The following is a 20,134-nucleotide window of genomic DNA, read 5'->3' on the forward strand; positions in this document are numbered from 1 at the left end:
TGTCACGCCCCCTCCCGTAGGTTTACATTGAGGGGCGGGGCGTGACGTCACACGCCGCCGGCCCTGCGGTCGACCATAATCAGACCCGGAGCGAACACGCTCCGGGGACTGATTACAAACAGGGTGTCACGTGCATGATCACGGGTGGCCTCAGCTGCGGGACTCCCGCGATCAGGCATCTTATCCCGTATCCTTTGGATAGGGGATAAGATGTGTAAGCACCGGAGAACCCCTTCAAAGTGAATGAAGCAAAGTTGTAATACTTACACATGTGGTGCTATATGAGCTCTGCTTTTTCTGTTCTAGCTAACCACTAAAGGATAACTAGGAGGGGGCATGTTGCCCACTGCTTTGTGCGAGGGTTGATGCGCTCTGTTCCTGGGGAGAGGCGGGGTCCTGTGTAGGAGATAGTGGGGGTCCCAGCAGTCCACCCCCCTACGATCTTGAACTTATGCTCTATTCTTTGGATAGGGGCTACATTTTTCTGCATTTGAAAAGAGATGTCATAAAAAAAACTTGTCCCCTATGCACAGCATAGGGGATAAGTTTTAGATTGTGGGGGGTCCGAGCGCTCTCCTGTATGAAGCCCCATGTGGAGGGCATGATGTGCCACTCTAGGGGACAGCCCGGGCTCCGTACAAGAGATTATTGCGATCTAAAATCCTATCCTGCGGATAGGGGATTACTTTTATTTTTTATGTGACTTCTCCTTTAAGGCTATGTTCATGTGGAATACTGCCAAAATTTACTGTCCAATGACTTCAATTTGATTCCGCCGTCCCATTCCCTCAGTGGATTGTCCAGTGCCCAGTCCTGCTGATCATCAGTTCCTAGTCCATGTTTAGACATAAGGAAATGGCTGCTTAGCCACTGAGGCGGGTCAATGCTCGAGCCGCTTTCTTTTTTTAAGGTGTCACCAGTAAGTGGGGAAACAGGCATAGTCCGAAAAAATATCTCTAGTGAACCCCCTTGCAGGTGAGCTACCTCCACTACAGAGCAAGCTTTTGTTCCTGGACTAGTACTACTTTGGAAGACTTGTAGGAAACCTTACACTACTGTGCCCTCCATATTGTTAGTCCTTTTGTAGGAATGTGACATGACACATCTACAGTCTCATTCTGTAACTGATAACTCAAGGCCAGTGATATTTTTTGCCTCCCCTCCACCAGGCCTTAAATGGGTAAGACATCTCCTCCTATCCAAAGGATAGAGGATAAGAAGTCTGATCACGGGGGTCCCACTGCTGGGGACCCCCGCAATCTCTCATGTAGCGCCCACCTGTCTCAGCTGCACGCAGCGCTGGAGGCTCCGTGTCTGAAGCCTCACGGGGACAGAGTATCATGACGTCACGACTCCACCCCCTTGTGCCATCACACCCCGCCCCCTCACTGCAAATCTATGGGAGGGGGTCCCCAGTGGTGGGAATCCTGCGATCAGACCTCTTATTCCCTATCCTTCTTAGGGCCAGAGTACCCCTTTAATCTTAAAATCTAGCTAGTTGTTCACTATATGTTGTATCCATTGTGTTGCAACAGTCAGATTTGGCTTATAACTTTGGCTAATAATAATGTTTGCTAATTTTATTTATTTTTTTACTTTTTTTCTAGGGACCAGTTTTTCTCCACAAGAAAACTCACATAACCACAGTGCTCTTCATAGCTCAAATTCACATTCTTCTACTCCAAGCAAGACGAGTGATTCTGTAAGTAAGATTGCAGTAGCGCGGCTTCTTGGCTTACTCTTTTTATTTTAGTTGTTTAAGGTGTGGAAAATTAGTTTTACATAAAATTGGTTGTGCCGGATTTAAGAATGATAAAAACATGGCTACTGACTTCCCCAAAAAACTGCCCTGTACCTTTTACACCAGCCGTATAGACCATTTCAGCTCAGCCCCATTCACTTAATTGAAGCTAAGCCGCAGGACCTGAAACAACCCACGAGCAGGAGTGATGCTGTTTTTGAAAGATGGCAGCAATATTTTTTTTCGTTTATTTTATTTTTTGGGATTAAACACTTTAGTAATTCCTTATATACTTTTGCCTTAGGAGTTTAAAAGAAAATGTAAAAGTTAAATGTGCGTTTTTCAGACCTGTTGTATTGCCTTCTTCCTAGCTAATTCTTGGAGGTGTTTAAACTATCCCCCCCCCCCCAAAAAACACTTTATCACTACAGTGATCCCTCAACTTACAATGGCCTCAACATAGAATAGTTTCAACATATAATGGTCCTTTCTGGACCATTGTAACTTGAAACCAGACTCAACATACAATGGTACAGACAGTCCAGATCTGTGAAACGTGTCACAACTGGAGGAACTGACCAATCAGAATTGGTATTTTATTGGTAAATCACCTCTATTACTGAAGTACAAGCACCGAATGGCTGTCTGGTAGCGCCCCCTACAGTACAGGGAGGAACTACAAGTTCTGTACTACTCCTTACCTGTGCCAGGGTTAGCTGCTCCTTTTGGGCACCAAATAAGGGCGGCTCCATTTGGGACACTGTGTGTACTGTATAGGACCCTGAAGAAGCTCCTGTCCTCTACATAAACCATTGTTCCCAACCAGGGTGCCTCCAGCTGTTTCAAAACTACAACTCCCAGCATGCCCGAACAGCCAACGGCTTTCCGGGCATGCTGGGAGTTGTAGTTTTGAAACAGCTGGAGGCATCCTGGTTGGGAAACACTGACATAGACAGTGATTACAGCTCCCAGCAGATCTTTCTTACTTTTATATGTAAGGATTTGCTTTATCTATATTAGTTATCTACTTATTTTTCTTTAATCCTCTTTTTCCTATTTTTGGATGACATTTTGGTGGCTTCAGAACCAATTACCAGGTTTCCATAGAGTTCTGGTTTCAACATACAATGATTTCAACATACAATGGTCGTCCTGGAGCCAATTAATATTGTAACTTGAGGGATCACTGCATATGTTTATGGGGGCAAACATTGAGCACATGACCTCAAAAATCCTCAGGTGTTTACCTTATTGGTGCAACACAGCGCTGCCTGTCAAACCTGTTGTGTGCTTGTTAGATGGCTGAAAGCTAAGCGGGATTGGCTCTGTATTATTGACAAAATAAGGGATAAAGCTATGACCACTTCCCTGATAGGATATTCAAATCTTTATAAAAAGGAACTCTGGACACCATTATTTCGGCCCAAAATTGCGGATCATAGCAATATCTCCCAGCATAATGTGGTCTGCTATCATTTTTAACCTGTCAAAAAAATCGTCGCCTGTTGAACGCAGGAGGGAGGATTACCCGATTGCTTTAAACATTTTGTATTTAACGGTTCGCCATTCTTACCAAAAACTAAATTCTTTTGTGTTGCTGGCACTGAATCATCCAAGTCTCTCTATGCTTTGTAGACATATGATCCTGCAGATGACTGGTCTGAACATATCAGCTCCTCTGGTAAAAAGTACTATTACAATTGCCGAACAGAAGTGTCTCAGTGGGAGAAACCGAAAGAGTGGCTTGAGAGGTAAATGTGTGAGAACTCTTTTTTCTTCTCTTCTTCTTTTTTTTTTTTTGTTTTTTTTTTTTTTTTTTTGTTTTATTATCTTCTATGGTTAAAAGGGAGTCCAGACCAGCTTCTTATGTAGATTGGACAGGGCAGTGAAGGAGCGCTCCTGCCAGAAGAGGATGCTCTCATACCTATAGCTTTATCTTATTTTATCCCCCCCCCCCCCCCCCCCCCTTGTTGTTTAGGCTTAGTCTGTCACAAATATGCTGTTCTTCTTGCTCTTGGCTTTACGGTAATGATATAATTCTAATGATTTACACAATCCTGTAATCGTAAATAAATGCAGTGGGGTTTCTTGCTGTAACTTGTACTGCAGCTCTTCTGGATTTTATCTTTTATAATAACTGAATGGCTTCTGATAAATATTCAATAAGGAGATCCTCCCTTTTCCAGTCCTTTATTTATATATATATATATATATATATATATATATATATATATATATATATATATATATATATAATTTCATTGACTGGGAATCTGACACCTGCACTAAACACAATACACATTGTTATAGTGGGGTGAACCTGATTAAAATGATGTATTGCTAACCAGGGATCGACCGATTATCGGTTTGGCTGATATTATCGTCCGATAATCACGATTTTGGGCATTATCGGCAAGGTAATTACCTTGCCGATAATGCACCGCCCGCCGCACCGCGTCGCACCCCCCCACCGCACCGCCCCCCATTGCCTCCCCCATCCCCGGTTTTATAATTCTGTTCCTGGGTTCCATGCTACTTCTGGCTCCTGTGTTACGCTGTGCGCAATGATGAGTGACGTGACGCAACGTCACCGTCAGTGCGCACAGTGACAGCTCAGGAGGACGCCATCGGAGCCAGATGTAGAGTGGACCCCGGGAACAGGTAATTGTAAAACCGGGGATGGGGGAGGCAATGGGGCCGGTAGGGGGCGCGGGGCGACAGCGGTGGCGGTGATATAGGACTCAGGAGCCTCGGACAGGCAGGGGGAGAGAAGCGGGTGGCGGTGGCGGTTTATGGCACCGCAAAAGCCACTGCAGTTCATTGATTTAAAGCGCCCGCTTTAAATCAATGACCTGCAGCGGTGTCGCTGGGGCATAAATAGCCGATAACTTATACCGGAATAACGGTATAAGTTATCGGCTATCGGCCCCAACCTCCACCGATCATCGGCCCTAAAAAACGATATCGGTCGATCCCTATTGCTAACCCAGGTCCATGGGCCAGTTTAGGAGATGCACGCTATATTAGCCCCCATGACTAATATGTTAATGAATCCCCTTTTGCACAATAGAGGTGTCAGCCAGTGTTCTCAGCTTCCATGCTTATGTCCTTTCTGCTCCGATATGCCTGCCCACCCCACGCTCACGTGTGTAGACTGTGAATGGGGGATTAATTAACACATATGCAACAAACCCTAATACAGCGTGCATCTCCGTAACCGCACCACGGATCCAAGTGAGTAATACATCATCTTAATCAGATTCACCAGAACTATAACCCTGTTTATTGGGTTTAGTGCGGTTGAGACAGGTGTTGGACTCGCTTTAAACTACACTGAGATCTATCTGTCAGAGCCCTTCCTGCAGATCCAACCTGTAGACCTCCCACAAGCTGATCAGTTAGGGTCGTTCACATGTGAGAAATGTATCCAGAGACAAGGGATGTCCCGATAAAAATTTTTTAAAAAGAGAGTACGGGTACCGATACTTTAATTCTAGTACTCGCCGATACCAAGTACGAGTACTTATATTTTACAGGGAATCTGACACCAGTGTGACCCAGTTTCTGGCGCTGCTTACCATATGATATGTGGGTTCCTTGTTGTGTCCAATGGAGGCGGCTGCTGTAGTATGAGCCAAGATTTCTCTTTTCTCAGTTGGGCAGAACAAAAAATGTGCATTATGGGCGAGACCGATGACCATATGGTAAGCAGTGGTAGAAACCGGTTCACCTGCATCTACCTATAAATTCAAGTTGGTGCAGGTGACTGCTGTAAGATTGTCTTTAATATTAGGTAATATCCCCTTGCAGGCACTAGCCGCAGTTCCCCCCCCCCCCCCCCCCCCCCCCTAGACCTCAGGCCCCCCCCCCCAGACCTCCTACATGCAGGAAAATGTATACGTTTAAAATTGTCATCTTCTGACCCCTATAACTTTATTTTTCCGCATATGGGGCGGTGTGAGGGCTCATTTTTTTGCACCGTCATCAGAAGTCTTTAGCGGTATCATTTTTCTTTTGATTTACCTATTGATAGCTTTTTATTAATGTTTTCATTATATAAAAAGTGACCAAAAATACGCTATTTTGGACTTTAGAGTTCTTTTTTGCGTGCACGCCATTTACCGTGCTGTTTAACAATATATTTTTATAATTCGGACATTTCTGCACACGGCGATACCACATATGTTAGGGGTTAAATGATCTTTATGAACTTGTATGCACACACTGATCTTTTACATTGATCTTTGTTATCCCATAGGATAACATAGATCATTGATTCTGCTGCTTGACTGCTCATACCTTGATCTCAGGCACTGAGCAGTCATTCGGCGATCGGACACCAGGAGGCAAGGTAGGGACCCTCCTTGTGTCCTACAGCTGTTCGGGATGCCGCGATTTTGCCCCCGAGCAAACTGGCAGTAGTTTAGTTTCATTTTAGATGCAGAATTCAAAGTAAAGGGTTAATAGCGTGCAGCACTGCGATCAGTGCTGCGCGCTATTAGCCACGGGTCCCGGCTGTTGTTAGAGGCCTGGCTCGACCCGCTATGACGCTGGGCCACGCCATGACCCCTAGTTATAGAAAGGGATCGGACTCCGGGTGTACAGGTACACCCTGGGTCCTTAAGTGGTTAAAAAATTTGTTTTCTTTTGATGCGTTACAATTAATTGTTCCCTCCTTGTTATGCAGAGAACAACGCCAAAAGGATTCTACCAAAGTGGCAATTAATAGTTTCCCCAAAGACAGAGACTATAGAAGAGAAGCAATGCAAGCCACAGCTACAGGTGAGTTTTCATTACTGTAAAGCAGAATTCTATGTAGTAAAAGGGGGTTACTCCAAGATCAACACTTGTTACCAATTCTGTGGATAAGTGATCAGTGATCATCTAACTGCTGCCACTCCCCGGAGTGAATGCCACAGTAGTGTACATGCTCGATTGCTGCTTTATTTACTGGGTATGCGTCTGCTGGAGTAGTACAGCTCTAGTTCCCGGCAGTCTGACCAATACGGATCACAGTTTTAATCTTGGAATAACACCTTTTTTCTTTTTCTTTGATACATTAAGTAGAGCAATTTATATAGCCGTGTTTATTTCTGATGAAGGGAAGTGTCTTCCTATGAAGGGGTTGTTGTAAAGAATATACATTAACAGATTGTACAAATTACAGATTCTTAATCCTGTGTAGGGCTTTGGGGAATATAAAATTCCCTGTGGTTGTCCAGCAGTCACCTCAGCAGGTATTCTTCAGGGCTGTGGAAATTAAACAAAAAAAACTACTTGTCCAAGGGGCTAAAGCTGAACACAATCCACTTGTCCTGGTAGATTAAATAATTTCAACCAAAATAGTACTATTTACCCCACTAGACCACCAGGGATGGATATAAGATTCCTTCAGACACTGCTGTCAACTTAGACAGCGCTGATCTAATGGTTTAATAGGCGGCCATGGTGATCGCAGCATGTCAGGCTATCAACGGCGGGAGGGCTGTAGCTGGCTCCTTGTACACCCGAGGCAAGCCCCCCCCATCTGACCCCTATAATGCCAATCTCTCAATATACAGGGATGAGGGTAATCTTGTGTGACATGATCTGTAGTTTTTATCTGAACCTTTATTAGGAAAGAGCCTTATTCACATATATACGCACTTCTTAAAATATTTTAATCACTACTTTTCAGTCTTCATAGGGACTTATATATGGAGTCTTTTGATTGGATAACACTAAACAGCGCTGTGTTACTGGGGGTGGGGGGTTTCTGCTTCACCAGTTTATGTGGTGCATTTTATTTACTCTAATTATGTGTCAGAAAATGCTGGATGTTGCATTTAGTTAGTAGATAACTACAACACCCAGCATGCCCTGATACAGCCAATGGTTGTGTGGGTGTTGCAGCATGTTGCACTGTATAGTAGGACAGTTAAGGTTATTGTGTAACATGCTGGGAGTTGTAGTTTTGGTTTGGGTCAGCTGCAGAGCCATAGGCTGTGTCAAGGAATACAGGGAATTACAGGTAGTAACTACAACACCCAGCATGCCCTGATGCAGCCTATGGCTCTGCAGCTGACCCGAACCAAAACTACAACTCCCAGCATGTTACACTTTATAGTTTTACAGTTTAGGTTACGGTGCAACATGCTGGGAGTTGTAGTTTTGGTTCGGGTGTGTTTGTGTGCATCCGTGGGGCTCTTGGTCGGCGGGCGAGTATGAAGGGGGCGGAATTCTGGGGGTGCAATTTAGTGCGAGTGGCCAGAAACCACTAAAAATAAATAAAATTAGATAGTTCAACTGGTGGCAGCACTTGTCAGTCCACCTCTGAACAAAACATACATGCATACTCATATCATACATACACCGGCCACTGACCCCTATATCATACATTACATACGTAGACACATCATACATACACCTGCTGCTGCCCCCCCCATAATACATTACATACACACATCACACACACACACAGACAGACATCATACATAGACACATCATACATACACCTGCTGCTGCCCCCCCATAATACATTACATACACACATCACACACAGACAGACATCATACATAGACGACACATACATACACCCGCCGCTGCTTCCCCCATCATACATTACATACACACATCACACATATACACATACACACATCATATATACACATACACACATCATATATACACATACACACATCATATATACACATACACTCACACCATAAATATACACCATACATATGCACACATCATACATACACCTGCCGCTGCCCCCCCACATCATACATTACATACACACATTACACATAAACAGACACCATACACACATCATATATACACATACACACATCATATATACACATACACACATCATATATACACATACACTCACACCATAAATACACACCATACATATGCACACATCATACATACACCTGCCGCTGCCCCCCCACATCATACATTACATACACACATTACACATAAACAGACACCATACACACATCATATATACACATACACACATCATATATACACATACACTCACACCATAAATACACACCATACATATGCACACATCATACATACACCTGCCGCTGCCCCCCCACATCATACATTACATACACACATTACACATAAACAGACACCATACACACATCATATATACACGACACATACACCATACATATGCACACATCATACATATTCACCATACATATGCACACATCATACATACACCCGCCACTGATACACCCCCCTAATCATACATTACATACATATACAACCACCCTTCCCGCCGCCTGCATGCTCGGCCTCCTCACCTGAGCCGGTGTGAGGTGAAATCCCCAGCCCGTGCCGTGCAGTCTCCTCACACATGTCCTCCCCCCGCTCTGTATTTTCCCCTGTGAATACTTGAAACCTCCCCGTGATAAATGAGGTCCTGTGTAGACAGAGCAGGGGGAGGGAGAGGCTGTATGTGGGGGAGGGAGGAGCTGTGGACGTCCTCATTCTCCCCCTGTCGTCTTGTATTATACAGAGCTGCGCTCTCCATCCTCCGGGAGGGGGGATGAGGGGGCGTGGCTTAATCATCTCCTGCAGACATGTGACCTCGGGCTCTGCCCTCGCTCCTGAGATCCCATCACACCTGTGAGCCGGGGGGGGGGGGGGGTGCTCTGAGCAGCGGCCCCCGGCTACTAAAAACAGCTGGGGGCCGCCACTGCCCCCTCCATACCCTCTGAGCGGCCGTGTGAGGTATAGTCTTTCATTGGCTCCTTCACCTCACACCGGCATTAATGAAAAATAAGGGATTAGTCTGTCTGTCCCTGCCAGCCCGATACAGGGCTAAATCTATAAAAAATTCACCTGCCCGGCGCCCAAAACTACTTGTCCCGGGCGTCGGGCGATAGGATTTCCACATCCCTGATTCTTACACAATATATAGACTATTGTAAATGGCCATAAGTGTCTCCTGATCTGTAAGGCTACTGTGGCTAAAAGAAGCTGCTGGAATAATTTGTTGTGACTCCTTGTGGGGTACACAGGCAAATCTCTACAGTGGTTTTCTTGGGCAAATAGATGTTGGCCAGTGTCTCCTGTCGGTTCATCAGTGTAGCCTTTTGAGGTTCACTTTCACAGTGCTGTTTTCTAGGACTATTTTATTGAAAGTGTATCCAGATAGGCCATTAATATCTGATGACAATCTGCACCCCCGTTGATTAGCAGTTTGGCAAAACCTATTGTGCCCAATTGTATACTGTGAGCTGAGCTGGAAGCCTAGGCTCCCATTTATTGTGTAAACAGTGGTCTCAAAGTGTGGCCCTCCAGATGTTGCAAAACTTCAACTCCTAGCATGCCCGAGCTGTCCGGACATGCTGGGAGTTGAACTTTTGCAACATCTGGAGGGCCACAGTTTGAGACCACTGCTTTAGAGATACAGTCCAAAAAATATTAATGCTTCACAAACTGGCTGTGTGATGAATATGCAAAAGACTCTTGTCACCTCTTGGCCTTGGCTTGTAGGTCACGTTGCATTGGCTTTAGACGTAGTAGAAGAGCACTTGTTCAATTTCTCTCTTCTGAAGGCAGAACTCTCCCCTTTTGGAGTAAGTTGGTTAGTAAGTTCCTGACATGGACAGAGGTGTCAGCAGAGAGCACTGTGGTCAGACTGAAAATAAATTCAAGAAGAAAAGAACTTCCTCTGTAGTATGCAGCAGCTAAGTACTGGAAGGATTAAGATTTTTTTTTAATAGATGTGATTTACAAATCTGTTTAAATCAGTTGATAAAAACAAAACAAAAAAAAAGCAAATAATAATAATGTTTTCCAGTGGAGTACCCTTTTAACCAATCGTAAGCTGAGTTTGCATCTCTTTTTTTTTTTCTTTCCCCTAAGTCAGTGGTCTCTAAGTGTGGCCCTCCAGATGTTGCAAAACTTAAACTCCCAACATGCCTGCTGGAGGGCCACACTTTGAGACCACTGGTTTACACAATAAATGAAATGGGAGCCTAGGATTCCAGCTCAGCTCACAGTGTACGATTGGGCACAATAGGTTTTGCCAAACTGCTGATCAACGGGGGTGCAGATTGTTATCAGATATTAATGGCCTATCCTGAGGATACACCATCAATAAGTTTATTTTTTTTGTACTATTTAAAGGTGAACTCTGATACCTAATAACTTATCCTTATCAACAGGATAGGAGATAAGTATCTGATTGTAAGGGGGGGGGGGGGGGGGCTGACCGCTGAGACCCCAGAGACCCCAGAGAACTCACTCCCTACTCTCCCCATGTATAGAGCGGGCTCTATGCATGGAGCTGTTTCGACCACCACACGAGGTGATTGGTGATACACCTCTTTATGTATCTCTATGGGCGAGCCGAATATACACAGGCAGCTCTCCCATAGAAATGCATGGAGGAGGTGTGTCGGCAACTGCTTTGTGTGGTGGTCAACACAGCTCTGTTCAGGGGAAGAGCCTGGGTGTCGGGCAGGAGATCACGGGGTCCCAGCGGTCGGGCTCCCCATCCCCGGACGGACACTTATACCCTATTCTATGAATAGGGGAAAAGTTAAAGGGGTACTCCGGTGGAAACCAATTTATTTTAAAGGGGTACTCCCGTGGAAAACTTTAACTTTCTGGCACCAGTTGATTTAAAAAAAAAAATAAACAGATTTGTAAATCACTTCTATTAAAAAATGTTTTAATACTTCCAGTACTTTTTAGGGTCTGTATACTAAAGAGAAATCCAAAATCCTCTGATGTCAAGACCACAGTGCTCTCTGCTGACCTCTGCTGTCCATTTAGGAACTGTCCAGAGCAGCATGTTTGCTATGGGGATTTTCTCCAGCTCTGGACAGTTCCTAAAATGGACAGCAGAGGTCAGCAGAGAGCACTGTGGTCATGACAGCAGAGGAAATGCATTTCTTTTATGGATTTCTCTTTAGTATACAGCCCCTAAAAAGTACTGGAAGGATTAAGATTTTTTTAATAGAAGTGATTTACAAATCTGTTTAACTTTCTGGCCCCAGTTGATTTAAAAAAAAAAAAAAAAAATTTCCACGGGAGTACCCCTTAAAATCAACTGGTGTCAGAAAGTTATACAGATTTGTACATTACTTCTATTTTAAAAAAAAATCTTAATTCTTACAGTACTTATCAGCTGCTGTATACCATAGAGAAAGTTCTTTTCTTTTGGAATTTCTTTTCAGTCTGAACACAATGCTCTCTGCTGACACCTCTGTCCATGTCAGGAACTGTCCAGAGCAGGAGAGGTTTTTATGGGAATTTGCTCTTGCTCTAGACAGTTTCTGTCATGGACAGAGGTGTCAGCAGAGAGTACTGTGGACAGATAGAAAAGAAATTCAAAAAGAAAAGAACTTTCTCTGGAGCATACAGCAGCTAAGTACTAGTATTAAGATTTTTTTTTTTTTTTTTTAAATAGAACTAATTTATTAATCTAAATAACTTTCTTGCACCAGTTGATTTAAAAGTTTTCCTCTGGTGTACCCCTTTAAGTAGCGGAGTTCCCCTTTTAATAAAACACAAAGTATTATAAGGAGCTTGTGCTGAGACTTTTTACTTGTTGGACTTGCTTTTATCTACAAGCACAGCACCAGAAGCAGCTTAGTTCCTATTAAAGGAGTAGTCCAGTGGTGACTCAGTGGTGAACAACTTATCCCCTATCCTAAGGATAGGGGATAAGTTGCAGATCGCGGGGGGTCCGACCGCTGGGGCCCCCTGTGATCTCCTGTACGGAGCCCCGACAGCCCGCAGAAGGGGGCGTGTCGACCTCCGCACGAAGCGGCGGCCGACACGCCCCCTCAATACAACTCTATGGCAGAGCTGGAGCGCTGCCTTCGGCAATCTCCGGCTCTGCCATTGAGATGTATTGAGGGGGCGTGTCGGCCGCCACTTGGTGCAGGGGTCGACACCCGCTATCTGGCCGGAGAGCCGGGGCCCCGTACAGAGAGATCGCAGGGGGCCCCAGCGGTCGGACCCCCCGCGATCTCAAACTTATCCTCTATCCTTAGGATAGGGGATACGTTTTTCACCACTGGACTACCCCTTTAAGCCAACGGCTGTCCAGGCATGCTGGGGGTTGTAGTTCTGCAACATCTGGAGGGTCGCAGTTTGGCCACCACTGTACTAGAGCATCAGTGTTTGAATTTTGGGGGAATTTTTATTTCTTTTTTTTATTTTTATTTTTTTGACAACCCTATAAGTATTTTTTTGGACATATGAAGCAGTTGACTGTATGATCTTTCCTGTAAATGTTTTGAGTGATTTAATAAAACTTGTCCATTACCTAAGTAAAGCATAGGGGGGAACAGACCCCTCTATGGGGGGGGGGGGGGGAAACAGACCCCTCTATGAGGGGGGGGGAACAGACCCCTCTATGGGGGGGGGGGGAACAGACCCCTCTATGGGGGGGGGGGGGAACAGACCCCTATATGGGATGTGGCATTACTGCATAGCAAATGTTTGAGAAGGCTCAGCAATTCACCCAGTTTCCGGACAGGACCCCTTTTGTGTAAAGGGGGAAAATGTTATTTGCCCCATCAACAGAATTGTTGCTCTTGCTCATAAAGGGTGCGCCCTATAGGTACATTGTGGAATTGCTGAATATCCTCTTTCCTCATAAGTAAGCACAGATTTTCTAAAGATCGCCTGATCATTGTACTGTATTCTGCATTTATCTTGTATTCTGTTTGATAATATAGATGGCAGCTTGGTCATTTGCTGAAATGGTTTTTATGGCTTGTGATACCTGATTTGTGATCACTTGTGTGTAATGGTTGGTGCCTGTGTTTCATTATAATGGTTGTGTTGGAACTTCTCAGTATAAATGTTCTTAGCTTCAGAGAGGTAACAATGGAAATAAATATATAAAGTAATGGATGTTGGTGCAGTTCACAGCTACTCACTTGTAGTAGTATTTGATCTGCAATCATTTGTTTCAATGTCATTATTCTGGTAATGATGTGTAACATTTCTGTCCCACATGGGTGACTTAGTGTTACTTCTAATTGTCATTAATTGTTATTGTCAGTGTAATACTAGATCTGTGTACAGCCGAAGAGGTGTCTGTCATTGTAAAGCTGAAGGTTGATATATGTATCAGTTTTGTACTGTTCCCCCTGCCAGGTATGGCATTTGTCTGTAGTATATCCATAAGCACTGTGTCCACTTGGTGTAACAAGGGAAATGACAACTTGATTTAAAGGGGTACTGTTTTTTTTTTTTTTTTTTTTAACTGGTGCCAGAAAGTTACAGATTTGTAAATTACTTCTATTAAAAAATCCTAATCCTTCCAGTACTTATTAGCTGCAGAATACAGAGCTCTCTGCTGACATCACGAGCACAGTGCTCTCTACTGACATCTCTGTCCATTTCAGGAACTGTCCAGAGCAGCATTTGTTTTCTATGGGGATTTTCTCCTACTCAGGACAGTTCTTAAAATGGACAGAGATGTCAGCAGAGAGCACTGTGGTCATGATGTCAGCAGAGAGCTCTGTGTTCCAAAAAGAAAACAATTTCCTCTGTAGTATTCAGCAGCTAATAAGTACTGGAAGGATTAAGATTTTTTAATAGAAGTAATTTACAAATCTGCTTAACTTTCTGTCCGTTTTCCACCAGAGTACCCCTTTAAGTACTTTGTATGTTCAGAGAAATGATGCTCCAGAATTATTTTTGTTAGGCATGTTATAATTCAGTTAGACAGACAGGAGGGCTGAGATGTCTTTAAAGTGTTTACCTGTCATTAGCAAAAACTTTTTTTTATATAATTTAGATAATAACATGTATATTTGTAATATACATTGGTTAAAAATGTGTATATTTTGTCCCTGCAGCTATTTCTTGTGTGTCTCTGTGAGGAGACCAAATACCGGAAGTGAGGATGGACAAGCAGGGCTCTGTGCATTAAAGGGGTACTCCGCCCCTAGACATCTTATCCCCCTTTTCAAAATATAGGGGAAAAGATGTCTGATCACGGGGGTCCCGCAGCTAGGGACCCCTGCGATCTCTCCTGCAGCACGCCTGTCATCGGGGGGCACGGAGCGAGCTTTGCTTCATGCCTGATGACTGGGGCAGGGGGCAGGGGCCAGACGTCCTGCCCCTCCCATAGACTTGCATTGAGGGGGTGAGGGGTGATGTCACAAGGGGGCGGGGCCATGATGTCACGATCCCCCGGACCCTGCATCGCCAGTCATCAGGTATGGAGCGAAGCTCTCTCTGTGCACCAGATCAGAGGTGCTACAGGAGAGATCGCAGTGGTCCCCAGTGATTAGACATCTTATCCCCTATATTTTTAATAGGGGATAAGATGTCTAGGGGCAGAGTACCCCTTTAAGGCTCTGTGACACGCTCCTGGCTCACACAGCAGGATGATTGACAAGCCAGGATCCTGCACAGAGCCCTGCTTGTCCTGCCCTCCCTTTCTGTATTTGGACTCCGCACAGACACACACAGGCAATAGCTGCAGGGACAGTGTTTTTTCACCAAAAATATACACCTATTTAACCAATGTATATTACTAATGGTATTCTCTACATCATTGGTCTTCAACCTGCGGACCTCCAGATGTTGCAAAACTACAACTCCCAGCATGCTGGACAGCCAATGGCTGTCCGGGCATGATGGGAGTTGTAGTTTTGCAACATCTGGAGGTCCGCAGGTTGGAGACCACTGCTCTACATTATATAAAACGTTTTTGCTAATGTCAGGTACACTTTAAGGAGGCAATAAGGTTTCTCATACATGTTAAATTGACAGCCCAATCTGAAAATGTTAGCAGGACTGGCCGACCATCTTTGGTGTATGGGGGCCTACTGACTCTTTCACTCTCAGATGTTGGTAGAGAGAGGGGTTGGAAATGTTTTTTGTATGTTTTTTGCTTTTGTACAGAGAAAACCCCACCGTTCAGCTGACGGCTATCTGAAACGTGTGGTCAGCAGTATAGGCTAAAGGGGTTATCCAGGAATAGAAACACAGAGCTGTTTTGTTCCAAAAAAACTAAAGCACCACACATTGAAATCTGCAGCATTAAATCCTGTGCATCAAATCTGCGCAGGATACCGTATGTGTGAATACACCTAAGGGTAGGGTCACACGTGCCGTAGTTTGCTGCGTATTTGCTGCTGCTTTTTTTCCTACCCATTGAAGTAGCAAAATCAGCCGTGTATTATGCTGCCCACTGACTTCAATGGGAAGGAAAATATGCAGCAGCTAATTCATATGTGACCCTACCCTAAGGATACGACTGAAATGATGAAAACCTCTTGTAACTGAGCTCACGTGTGGCAGTAAGCAAACATTGTGATTAGAGATGAGCGAACTTAAGGTAAATTCGATTCGTCACAAACTTCTTGGCTCGGCAGTTGATGACTTTTCCTGCATAAATTAGTTCAGCTTTCAGGTGCTCCCGTGGGCTGCAAAAGGTGGATACAGTCCTAGGAGACTCTTTCCTAGGAATGTATCCACCTTTTCCAGCCCACCGGAAAGCTGAACTAATTTATGCAGGAAAAGGCATCAACTGCCGAGCTGAGAAGTTCGTGACGAATCGAATTTACTGTAAGTTCGCTCATCTCTAATTGTGATAATGATATTGGTGATGGATTGATTTTTGGGGAGTCTCTCTGCTGGACCCTCTACTGATCAGGGAGGGAGTTGGGGTCAGCGATTAGACTTAAAACCTGATCTGTCAATAGGGGATAAGTGTCTGTCTTGGGGCAAACTTTTACCACCCCCCTCAGAGTTACATTTCAGTTCATGGTAACTTGTTTCCTCACTACTGCATTGATGCGCAGGCTTTGTATGATCTGTACATAAGAGACTGAATTTGATCAACTTTTACCTAATTTTCCCAAAGATAAGTACAAAATGTATATTCTCTTCACCTAACCCCTCCCCATCAGAAAAAAAAGTTATGAAGAAACATGTAGGGTATATGAAAGAAGGGCCTTTTCTTTGTATTTGAACAGTTTCTATTATGACTTAAAGCTGAGCAGTTTGGAGCTTTGTACAATGTACATCATTTAACTTGAATGGTCATGGTGCTGTATTAAGCTTTTTTTTTATTATTTTTGTTTTTATTTTTATTTTTTCCTTCTATAAAAATTCCCAATCAGTTGATGAGAAACATTCCAATGACGCCAGCAGCATGCTTCCACAGAATATCTTGTCGCAGACAAGCCGGCACAATGATAGAGACTACAGACTCCCCAGAACAGAGACTCACAGTAGTGCAGCCGCGGTGCAGCACACGGTTAAACCGGTGGTTCACCCTTCCGCTGCCCCAAGCACTGTTCCTTCTAGTACTTTTACAGTACAGCCTGATCACCCTCCTCCAAAAAAGTCATTTGACGCAAATGGAGCAGCGGCTTTATCGAAACTGCCTGTCCCTACATCTTCCATCCCAGCACAAAAATCGGACAGAAAAGGTAATGTGTGACACTGGGAATATATGCTATTGGGGGAGGGAAGGTGCTCTGCATACACGTGCAGCATATCTGCATCTTGTGCCAGTGAGTTAGACTTTATTCTGGGTTATGATCGCTGAACATATTTTCCACTTTTTGCTGTTAAGTGGCTGTAACGTCACTTGTATTACATAATAGTTAGCGTGGTGTTCATGCCAGGTTACATGGTTTGTTTTGGCAGAAGGACCTGACATACCTGCCGTGGTCTGCTCTGCCCATTTAAGATATTTTATATTTGGTTAAACACTGTTTAAACAAAATCCTATATTGTAACCACATGTATCTGCAGAGCTATTAGGTAGCATTGTCTGATATCTCACTGGCATGTTAGCTGGGAAGATAAAAACATTTGCTGTAAAATTGTGGTGTGTGTTGTGTGCCCTGTTTGAGGTCAGGACTGGAGGCATTGAAGAGCGAAAGTCAACAAAATGAGAAATTTCAGCACTCAAAGTTCTTTGATCCGAAAAGGGGTTTTCCCCATCATGACTACTATTTACCATATGCCGTCTTTAGGATTTGAAGCCATGCAGAGTTTTAATAATCTTTTGAAAGGATAATTATGCTTTGTTACATTATCTCTTCACAGTAGTAACAGGGCTCAATTATAGTAGAGAGACCAAAAATCACCTTAAGTGTGCCCAGCTATACAGTCATGGCCGTAAATGTTGGCACCCCTGACATTTTTCAAGAAAATGAAGTATTTCTCACAGAATAGGATTGCAGGAACACATGTTTTGCTATACACATGTTTATTCCCTTGTGTGTGTGTGTATTGGAACTAAACCAAAAAAGGAGGAAAAAATCAAATTGGACATAATGTCACACCAAACTCCAAAAATGGGCTGGACAAAATTATTTGCACCCTTAATTTAATATTTGGTTGCACACCCTTGGAAAAAATAACTGAAATTAGTCGCTTCCTATAACAATCAATAAGCTTCTTACACCTCTCAGCCGGAATGTTGGACCACTCTTCCTTTGCAAACTGCTCCAGTCTCTCTTATTGGAAGGTGCCTTTTCCCAACAGCAATTTTAAGATCTCTCCACAGATGTTCAATGGGATTTAGATCTGGGCTCATTGTTGGCCACTTCAGAACTCTCCAGCGCTTTGTTGCCATCCATTTCTGGGGCCTTTTTGACATATGTTTGTCATATGTTGTCCTTCTGGAAGACCCAAGAACTCAGACACAAACCCAGCTTTCTTACACTGGGCTGTACAGTGCGACCCAAAATCCATTTTGTAATCCTCAGATTTCATGATGCTTTTCACACATTCAAGGCACCCAGTGCCAGAGGCAGCAAAACAACCCCAAAACATCATTGAACCTCCACCATATTTCACTGTAGGTGCTGTGTTCTTTTCTTTGTAGGCCTCATTCTGTTTTCAGTAAACAGTAGAATGATGTACTTTACCAAAAAGCTCTATCTTGGTCTCATCTGTCCACAAGACATTTTCCCAGAAGGATTTTGGCTTACTCAAGTTCATTTTGGCAAAATGTAGTCTTGCTTTTATAGCGTTACATTTCATTTAAATGTCGACAGATAGTTCATGCTGACACTGATGCTCACTGAGCCTGCAGGACAGCTTGAAAATCTTTGGAACTTGTTTGGGGCTGCTTATCCACCATCCGGACTATCCTGCATTGACACCTTTCATCAGTTTTTCTCTTCCGTCCACGCCCAGGGATATTACCTACAGTACCATGGGTTGCAAACTTCTTGGTAATGTTGCGCACTGTGGACAAAGGCAAATCTAGATCTCTGGAGATGGACTTGTAACCTTGAGATTGTTGATATTTTTCCACAATTTTGGTTCTCAAGTCCTCAGACAGTTCTCTTCTCCTCTTTCTGTTTTCCATGTTTAGTGTGGCACACACAGACACACAATGCAAAGACTGTGAACTTCTGTTACTTGCCCCAGGTGAGTTTAAAAGAGCATCACATGCTTGAAACAATCTTATTTTTTCACAATTTTGAAAGGGTGCCAATAATTTTGTCCAGCCCATTTTTGGAGTTTGGTGTGACATTATGTCCAATTTGCATTTTTTTCCTCCCTTTTTTGGTTTAGTTCCAATACGCACAAAGGGAATAAACATGTGTATAGCAAAACATGTTACTGCAATCCTTTTCTGTGAGAAATACTTCATTTTCTTGAAAAATGTCAGAGGTGCCAACATTTACGGCCATTACTGTATTTCATTTTCTCCATTTTAGGAAGCTGACCAGAGTTGGGCTGTTTGCCAGTAGTACACACACGGCTTTCTTTCCCTTACTTCTCTGGCCAATCACAACACAGAACATACTCTCTATTGCTATATCCAGATGTGGTAAGGAAGTCTTAATTTACCAATGAGGAACCGTGTGGATCATCTTAAGCCAGGCTCAGCTTGCAGGTACACACAGCCAAGGCTTTCATAGTCTGTCTTCGCACGTGCGAGGCCTGACCCATTTCCATTCTTTTTTCCTCATCTAGCTGTTACTAGAGACTGGACATATTAGGCGTCCAAAGAGGGAATCAAAACATCATGGGGCAGCATAACAAGTATATAACAGCAATATTTAGACACAGGAGAATGTATTTTTATCATTGTCTATTTGAGCAGAAAAGTATAAAATTTGAAGGGAACCTGTCACCATGAGAATGCTATTTAATTTATGGGCATCATGTTATAAAGCAAGAAGAGCTAAGCAGATTGAGAGATAGATAGATAGATATAGAAAGTGGATGCACTCACCCGGGTATTTTGCTAGTAGACGTCTTTATTGAAATCTCCATAAAACGGTACAGCGGGTAGAGCAGCTGCGAGGCTGCTCCTCTGTGTCTACCCGCTGTACCGTTTTATGGAGATGTCAATAAAGACGTCCACTAGCAAAATACCCGGGTGAGTGCATCCACTTTCTTCTTGAACTGTGTGCCTTTGCTTGTCTACTT

The 20,134-nt window shown here is 43.7% G+C and overlaps 1 protein-coding gene across 4 annotated transcripts in view; it reads left to right on the forward strand.

The window, feature by feature from the left end:
• WAC (WW domain containing adaptor with coiled-coil) overlaps window positions 1-20,134 on the forward strand; it is a 74,903-nt gene that overhangs the window by 25,161 nt on the left and 29,608 nt on the right. For 3 of the 4 annotated variants that reach the window (XM_056519417.1, XM_056519416.1, XM_056519418.1), the window contains exons 4-7: window positions 1,608-1,702; window positions 3,377-3,492; window positions 6,429-6,523; window positions 16,852-17,163. In XM_056519417.1, the coding sequence (XP_056375392.1) occupies window positions 1,608-1,702; window positions 3,377-3,492; window positions 6,429-6,523; window positions 16,852-17,163 (618 nt within the window). The remainder of the gene's footprint in view (window positions 1-1,607; window positions 1,703-3,376; window positions 3,493-6,428; window positions 6,524-16,851; window positions 17,164-20,134) is intronic. The other variant, XM_056519419.1, reaches the window with a different exon arrangement.

The sequence above is a fragment of the Hyla sarda genome, chromosome 5, assembly GCF_029499605.1.
Source record: "Hyla sarda isolate aHylSar1 chromosome 5, aHylSar1.hap1, whole genome shotgun sequence".
Classification (NCBI taxonomy): domain Eukaryota; kingdom Metazoa; phylum Chordata; class Amphibia; order Anura; family Hylidae; genus Hyla; species Hyla sarda.